General features: G+C 37.4%; 1 protein-coding gene across 4 annotated transcripts in view; it reads left to right on the top strand.

Annotated features, from left to right (window-relative positions):
- Nucleotides 1–7,165, top strand: part of letm1 (leucine zipper-EF-hand containing transmembrane protein 1) — a 21,659-nt gene extending 14,494 nt beyond the window's left edge. The window contains exons 13-15 of one of the 4 annotated variants that reach the window (XM_035673324.1): nucleotides 282–314; nucleotides 965–1,103; nucleotides 1,294–7,165. In XM_035673324.1, the coding sequence (XP_035529217.1) occupies nucleotides 282–314; nucleotides 965–1,103; nucleotides 1,294–1,446 (325 nt within the window). In that variant the 3' untranslated portion in view covers nucleotides 1,447–7,165. Of the gene's footprint in view, nucleotides 1–281; nucleotides 315–946; nucleotides 1,104–1,293 lie in introns of all 4 variants that reach the window. The other 3 variants (XM_035673323.1, XM_035673326.1, XM_035673325.1) reach the window with 3 other exon arrangements.
- Nucleotides 7,166–8,640: the final 1,475 nt, after the last annotated feature.

The following is an 8,640-nucleotide window of genomic DNA, read 5'->3' as shown; positions in this document are numbered from 1 at the left end:
TTTCCTTGATAAATACACTATTATATGTCATGGGAGTCAGTTATATCATATTCTAAAACCTTATTTTTTATTAGTTATCAGTTTTTGTACTAGACTTTTTGTTACTATCATCTTCTTCATCATCATCGTCATTACTTTCTTTGTGAAATGGTGGTGGAGATAAAAAAAAACAAAGAAAAAAACAAAAGGTTTCCCAGAAAAAAACTGCATATAATTAAGTTGTCAAGCTATTCAAGTTAGTAGTTTAAAGATCAAATCCTAATTGATTTAAAATTTTACAGATTATTCTTTACTAAACATAGTGATGCGACAAGGTAAGCTAAACTGTGGTAAACCGCCATTTGCTTGCTCTCAAAATGCTAACATTGCAACATGTTGTTACCCGCCATCTGCTTAAATTGTGCTGTAAAGGATCAACCAGCTTACATTCCTGCTCCTTACTCCACAGTGCTGCCCACTGGTTGCTGTGCCCCCATTTTAATAAACACTTCATGTTCCTTCATGAATAAAATCAGAATTAATACAAACATCTAACCCAAACTGTTTGATTTGAAAGATTGCAGACAGTCCAGACTGTATTTGTTTTGTCAGGAATGTTTGACCTTTAATGAGGATTAACAATTACTAGATGTGATTATAAATAGTGTTTAAATGTCTCAATTGATTCTTTTTGCTGCCATTTCTGAGTTGTCAGTGTTTAAAGTTGCCCAGAGCTGCTTTAAACTCTGCATTTACCAGCTTCAAAAACAAATCAGTTAATTAATTTTAAGGACCATTTTCAGCATGGATTAATTTAGAGACAATTTAACTTGCCTTGAATAGAAATTCAACTTGAAAATCAATTTGATTGGTGTGATCTGGGAACCTCGAATGCAGCATGTTGAGCTCAGGCCTTTCTCCACCACGTTTTCATGACATTTTGTTACACACCGTTTCCTGTATGCAGTCTGTTCCACTCCTTCAGGGAGAACCTCATCAGCATCGACGAGCTGATCAGCATCATGCGGCAGATCCAGAACATTCCCGAGCACAAGCTGCAAAGCATCGCGGACGCTCTCGACGACAACAAGGATGGGAAGATCGACATTGACGACGTCATCAAAGTACGTTGACAGAATGGCAGAAAATGAGGAATATCTCCCCGATTCATTTTGTTGTTTTCTTTTTTATTTAAAAACATCAACAATCAAACTTGGATTGTTGCTTATTTAGCCATGAATTGTTAATGTCATATAGAATCGACTGAAATCAAGTTTTTAGGGGCTCTAATGAATTCGTCTTGCATTATCTCAGGTGGTGGAACTGATCGACAAGGAGGACGTCGACATCTCCACCTCTCAGGTGGCTGACATCATGGTGATGCTGCAGAAGGAGGGGAAGCTGATGGAGAAGGAAAAGGCCAAGGATAAGGCAGAAAAAGAAAAGGCAGCCACACTCAACAGCTAACTCACTTTCCATAAAGACACTCGTAGCACCTGTAAAAAAAAAAAAAAAAAGACCACTGAGAAGTTTGTGACTGGTACCTGGTCACAGAAAACTCTTCTGGACAAGTCGAGAGAGAGTCACAAGGTAACAGCTGCCTTCTCAAAATGTAATTTCACCATAAATTGAACTCTTAAAAAATAGTTTAAAAATGAAGAAGGCATATTGCCTTTTCAACGCACAAAATCTAAAAGAAACTTAAATTGCCATTAAGTTAAACTGTTCTGGACTGATCGTTTATTATATGTTGATATTTGGTTTTGTGTAGTTTTATTGCTAGAGGGAACACAATGACATGAAACCGCGGTTGTTCTCCCAACTTTAGAGTTGGAAAAGGGGGAAATTCATCAAAGCTTACCTTTGGAAAATAATATTAGGAGATTGTTTAAAGTTTGAGGTGAACCGTCTTGCCTTTCATTTCATTTATGTCATCTCAGAGAAATGAGATATCATTTCTGGATTTTGCACAGTAAAAATCATTGTCTACACCTTCATTTCTTTTTTTGTTTATCTATCATACTCCCTTATTGTAAAGTAACGTGTTATTTTCCATGAATTGTACTTGGACAGGGTATCTTATCGCTGGCTATAGGTTGTTTAAATGGTGGCTGCAACCAAATATATCATTACTCAACATAGAAACCATCAACTGATGTGTGCAGGTTTAATGAGTTGAATTTAAAAGTTCTATATTCTAAGTCTAACAATAAAAAAGTCATAGCTTTAAGCTCATCCTTCCCACTAAAACAGATGTAAATGGAGGAGGATTCATGCTGTAGAAGTGTTGGATGTTTGTCCAAAAAAGCCAAAGACTGACATTAGCAACATTTAGATCAATATTAATATTTACTGTACTGTAATTCCTAATTTTGTACTTATTGCATAATAATCTTTTGTCCATTTTAGCACAGCTCTTCATATATATATTCCTATTGTGTTCAATAGCTCTCTGTAAAATGCCAAAGTTGCACTGTGGCACATTTAATGACAGATTCTGAATATTCCCTAAAATAAACAACCAGTTACTGATATTAATGAGCAGTGAGGATCATAATCAGTATAGGGACACTAAACCAGCACATCCAAGAGGTAGATTTCTGTTTCAGCAAGTAAACGTAAGTTGTTCTGTGGTTGTCTGGTCAGAGAGTGAAAGGGGCTTTTTGTGAATGTTAAATAGTTCTGTGTGCATAAGCAGTAATAACCATGGTAATCCATAGTTTAAATGCAAAGTGGCCTTCTCTTGACACAGATATTATAGATCATACACTGTTGTATATTTATTTTTTGAGTATTTTAAGACAATGGTAGAGCTCTGATATTGTTCTCTTTGAGGATTTACCTGATGTCATTTAGTTTTGGGCTGAAGTCTGGATGAACTCAGTTGTAAATCGTTGAGGCACAAACTGAGTCCTCGGTTTTGTTTCATTTGCACTGTAGCGGTGAATGTGTGCGGGTTGTAAACAGAAAGTGTTTATTTCAGATAGTATTCTAGTCAACTTCTGACCATTATATTCATCTTGCTCTTTCTGGTATTTCTTCAGCTGTGTTCACACTGCAAGCAGCTTGGCCATTGTATTTTATATTCCAGTTATGGTTGCAACTAACGATTATCTTGATCACATTTGACTCATTTGGTTTTATCATTTAATATGTAAAATTTGACAGAGATGTCATGACAGGAGCCCAAGGTGACATTGTTTTGTTGGACCAACACTCATTATCTTTGGGTTTCATTTATAATTATAGACGTTTAAATCAGCTAATGTTCAACATTTTTGCATAATAAATTACTTCTACATGTAATAAATGATTAAAACGTAATGTTCTGTCAATAAAATCATCAATTAATCGAATTATTTCAACATTAATTTCAATCAATGTTGGTCAATGTAAAAAGCTTTGTAACGTTAAAATATTTTGACTTTTACGCTGCTAGTCTATGAAATAACTAGAGCTGAGCAACCTGCGCCGATGACTGCAATTCAAAGCTTTCCAAAGGAAATAAATGGACTTTTTATCATGTTGCTTGCAGTGCGAACCCACAGTAAAGCGTTGATCCACCTTTACTGTTGAATTGAATTGAATATTGGTTAGTGTGTAGTCATCCTTCAGTAACCAGAGAAGAGCTCAGGTGTGAACATAGAAGACAGAGTGGTACTTGAGATAACGCTGAGTGGACGATTCTCCATTTAATCCGTTCCCGGAATCCGCTGTCAGACGTGCTGATGATTAAGAAGGCGTTCGTCTTCCATCAGGCACTGTCCCCAGTTCAGGCCCAGCTCTGCCTCGCCTGGGACCAGTCAGACTGATGGGTGCAGGGTAAACACTCGCCCCATACATGGGCCAAAGCCAGCCCCAGCGGAGGGTTGTGTTTAGGTTAGAGACGATCCGGCGGGACATGGCACGCTCTTTGCCGCATAAATCAGCAGTCAGTGTAAACACATCACGGGAACGTTGTGACAACTTCTCGATTACACTTGGCAGGAGAGAGTGGTGTTTGTGTCCCTGCGCCTTATAGGTCGGACTCAGGGCAGCGCTGTGTACATTAGCAGCACTGCCACTGTTTCTAGGCATGGAGGGCTCAAAGGTCGAATGAGGGAATTACCAGGATATGTAAGGATCATGGAGATCAATACTGAAGTTCCAGTGTGGGCTTTTAAGGTTTGGGAGGAAACCAGTAAGAAATACAGGGTGGTTCTTGAGAAAGGTTGACCCTTACTCAGCTCAACATCATCATCTGGCAAGGTGTTGTGCTGTCACATGTATCTATGTATCTACTTTTTACCTGGCAATTGTGGCAACTGAGGATAAATAGATTGTTTCTTTGATATTTCTCCACAGTTGTAAAAGCTTTACTTACTACTGTGTATACTATAGCATAAATTGTCCAGTGTTTTATTAACCTTCAAACGCACCAGAAGAGTCCAGTAGAGCTGAAACAATTAGTCAATTACTCAACTGGCAGAAAATTAATTGGCAACTTTATGATAACCGATTAGTCATTTACAGTATTTTTCAAGCAAGAATGCCAAAAATTCCCTACCGCTAACTTCACAAAAAGAAAAAAAAAAAATCTGAAGATTAATCGATTATGTTTCCCAGAAGACAAATGATCTTGAAAATATGAAAAGCTGTTTGTTTGTTTAAGCCCTGATAAGGGTTTTATTCATTATTTTCACTCCTGATTATTTTTTGCATTAATCTGTTAATCATTTAGTCTACGAAATGTAAGAAAATTGTGAAATTTTTTCTTTCATCTTTGAAGTGCTTGTTTTTGTCAAAAACCCAAGCATATTTAGTTTACAATGATATAAAACTAAAGTAGAAAAACCTCATATTTCACAAGTTGAATGTAGCGAATGTTTGGCATTTTTTGCTTAATGAATCTGCTCTTATATGCATAAGATGTGTTTTTACAAAGTCTCAAAACAGTCCATCATCTAAAGATATTCAATTTAGAAACAGAAAATTCACAAGCAGATTCTTACATGTGAGGAGCTGCGACCAGAGAATGTAATTTCTTCTTTATAAATGACTTAAACACTTGACCAATTATCAGAATATTTGAATTCGGACTCAATTTGTGTCACTGCAGTCCTCTACAATCATTTCATGCTCTGGTATGTTCTTTGTGAGGAATATATTTCAGCCATTTAAGTCAGTAATGTGACATGACAGTCATATTTCCCGCATGCTACCAGGATGTGATTACAAGATATGAAAACCTGTCAAACCTTCAGATGCATTCAAGAAATCCTGGAAAAATAAATTAGATTTTTGAAAAAGGAGACTATGCAGGAACCCTGATAGGAGTATCAGCAGAATGCCACATGCCAGTCACTGAATACAGACCCAAAACAAAAACAGTATGTTTGCTTTTATTTCCTCTGACATCTCTTAGTTACAAAACCCTGAAACGAAGGCTTCTGCAGCCGTGTGTGGTAGTTTATGATTGTGTGTCCTCGTGTTTGGCTGCGGTACAAGGAGTGGAGCAGTGTTTTATGACTCACCGCTGGCAGCAGTGTTGCACTGTGTTGTTGAAGCTGCTATCTTTAAAGAGAGTCTAACCTAAGGGAGGAGGAAAGGAGAGATGTAGTTGGCAGCGAAAGAATTATGACAGCAAAGTTAAACCAGTCGTTTTTCATTGTTGACAGAGTCCAGTAGCCAAGCCTAGAGTCGTTTCCTGCCTTGCTTTTACTTTTTAGTGACTTTAATTTGATATTTTAGACTAGTTAGAATAAGAAACAGCTGATTTTAAGCTTGCTGTCATAATTCTTCGACTGTTCTCCGTGGAGTATTACCACTGTGTAAATGCACTATTACAGAGAGTATACAGATAGTACAGATATTTGTGTATTAATGTATGGACTCAGGGTGTGAACGTCCAGTCTGATGTGGTTTGAGCAGCTTCAGCACCAGCAGGGAGCTGAGGTTGGCGCACTGTGACCTACAATACAGACCGTCCTAAAAGATTCCCGTTGAGTTTGAGGAGTTGTAGATCTTGTGTACTAGAAGAACAAATTTTTAAAGCAATAAGTCATTTATGCATCATTTAACTCTTTGAATTGTGTTTTCCTCCCCTTTTGAAGTGGAACAAGTGTGTTTAATTTGTTGAAATTATATTGTAATATGTAATTTAGAAGTTTTGGGTTCTTTGATATCAGGCTGATATTCTACTTATTTGGGAGTTGGTGCACTTGTAGTTGATTATTGTATTGACTTTTTGAAGATGGATGTACCCACGTTCTTTTCCTTTTGTAAGTATTTTGCACTAGCCCTTTTTATCACTAGCTATTAGCTAGCTATTTGTAGAATGAATAAGAACTTGACTTTTCTCTTGAGGTGGAAGTAAGGAGTCTGAAAGCAGGACCAGCAGGGGTTTTAAAGTCTGTCAGCTTCTGCAGATACAGACCTAAAAAGGAGCAGCTCAGACCTCTCTCAGGTTCATACGCAGCTCTGGAAACTGAAAATGAAATGAAAAATAGATGTAAAAAAAAAATTATTTAATTGCATTTTAGTGCAGCCACCATTGTTTAACACAGGAAACTTGTTCTGAAGTTGTGTTAAGGCTGAATGTGAAGCAAATTTCCCTCCGCTCTCGATTCATAATATGCAAGACTATTTTAATCAAGTAAAAAATGGAAAGAAGCGTTTGGAAGTGCGTCACTTTCTGTCTGAACACACAATAAAGAATCATTTTCAGCTTGTAAATGTTTAAAAGCCTCATGTTAGGGCAGTCACCATCAGTTTACATGACATTAAACCCCAAACAAAGTTTTCAGAAAATAGCAGTCCAGTGTTGATCTATTGAGGTTTAAAAAGAAAACAACAGAAATCAGGAAAAATCTCTACTCAGTTTGAAATGTGAGGGGACATGTTGCAGTATAATCTCTTAACCTGGGTACTTTATGCTTTTGGAATTAGTTAGTGAATCAATCTAAAATATTTCTCACTGGAGTTTTTGTTTTGGGATAATTATCGTGTTTATTTATTTATTTATTTAATCAAATTTAAAGTTTTTTTTTATTCATCTAGACCAAAACTGGATTTAGTTTTAGTTGAACTTGAATCTAAAATGTATTAAAAAAGCCTCAGTTTTCTTTTTTCACTCATCAAGTGTTCATGTAAAGAAACATTTACAAAATGAATCATAAGTGTTGAATAAATTATGGATGATCCTGGATTCTTCTTTGTTTGTTTGAGTTTGTTTTTTCCTGTTTGAACATCTCATATTTCTGCATCACTCATCGTATGTCACTCATTGCTTCCACGCAGCCATTTTAGGTTGTGTGTCATCTCTAAATCCTTCCACGCAGCCATCTTTTTATTATTTCTCATCCCAAACCCTCATTCCTGAGTTCTTACTAGCCTCGCCACACTCGCTGCCACTCCCCACAGCGCCTTCGTCCTCTGCCGCTGGAATGCAACCAGACTTATTTTTTCCAGCGACAATTTTAACTTCTGTGTGTAAGTGGTTGTTTTAACAGACTAAAGCAGGATACACAAACGCATAAAAGACATAAACTATTTAGGTTTTTAACCCTTACATGCAGCGATTGACCTTGTAATCAGGAACTTAAATCTCTTCCCGTTTCCAAGCAGTAGTAGTTTTATCCATCACGAAAATACAGACCTTAACTTATTGTGGCGGTCTAAACCCAGAACTAAAATCCCATGACAATAGAAATGAAAAAGGTTTGAAATTCTGCCATGAAGACTGAAATATCTACAGATGGTTTTGCTTGTAGGTCCATTTAAGATCATGGAAGCTCCATCTTTATCTTAAAGTCCCCCCTCCTGTCAAAGATCAGTTTTTCTTCCTTAAAGCGCAGAATGACATCTGTGCAGAGTTTGACTCTAGAAGGATGTTTTCACATTCATCTGCTGAAAGTGGAAAGTTTCTCTGTGCTCATTGAAAATCTGATTTTAAGGGGCGGGGCCTACCAGCATGATTTGTGACATCACATTTAAACTTTCACTGGATTTCCCATTTCCAAGGTTGTTTTGCTATTTTAGGCTGCACTAAGGAAATGTACGAAAAACATTTGGGCCTCAATCAGCGACAGTGAAATTTTGACGTTTTATGAATCTAGGTTTTGTGGACTTCAGGTTCTTTTTGACAAAGTGGCAGGGAAAGAGTTTGGATTTTACTTCCTTAATTTGCATTCATGTGGAGTGAAGATGACCAATGATCTGACAATCTGACTTGCAAATATAGAGACTCCCAGACCCCAAATGTTGGCCATTCCCTTACAAATATTTCAGATTTTTGCAAAGTAGATCATCATAGAATGCTGTACGCACTGGACGTGTTACCAACAAGACACAGGTCCACAACCTTCAGGCTTAATAAAGTTGTTAGTGTGGTCTTCAATTGTCTTTACTGCGCTGTCGCACTTGTCAGGCTGCAGAAGGTTTAGAATGGAGCAACGGAGCAGATGATGTGTAGATACTTATTCGCCAGAGGGCGTCACATGAGGCAGAGCCACAGGCGCCAAGACTAAAAACCATATTGTGCAATAGGAATGCTTTAAATCCTTGGACGCGACTGAGGCTGATCGTCTAGGATTGATTATTGCGTAGTTGGAGGTGAGCATCGCTGTGTGACGAATGTATTGGATACGTCAAAAGGAATTTGTTTGCCCACTGCCTGCCTTG

Source organism: Morone saxatilis, unplaced genomic scaffold, assembly GCF_004916995.1.
Source record: "Morone saxatilis isolate NCDOM2014 unplaced genomic scaffold, NCSU_SB_2.0 Contig3, whole genome shotgun sequence".
Classification (NCBI taxonomy): Eukaryota; Metazoa; Chordata; class Actinopteri; family Moronidae; genus Morone; species Morone saxatilis.
The sequence above is the reverse complement of the archived record's forward strand: the minus strand, read 5'-3'. Positions and strand labels throughout refer to the sequence as shown.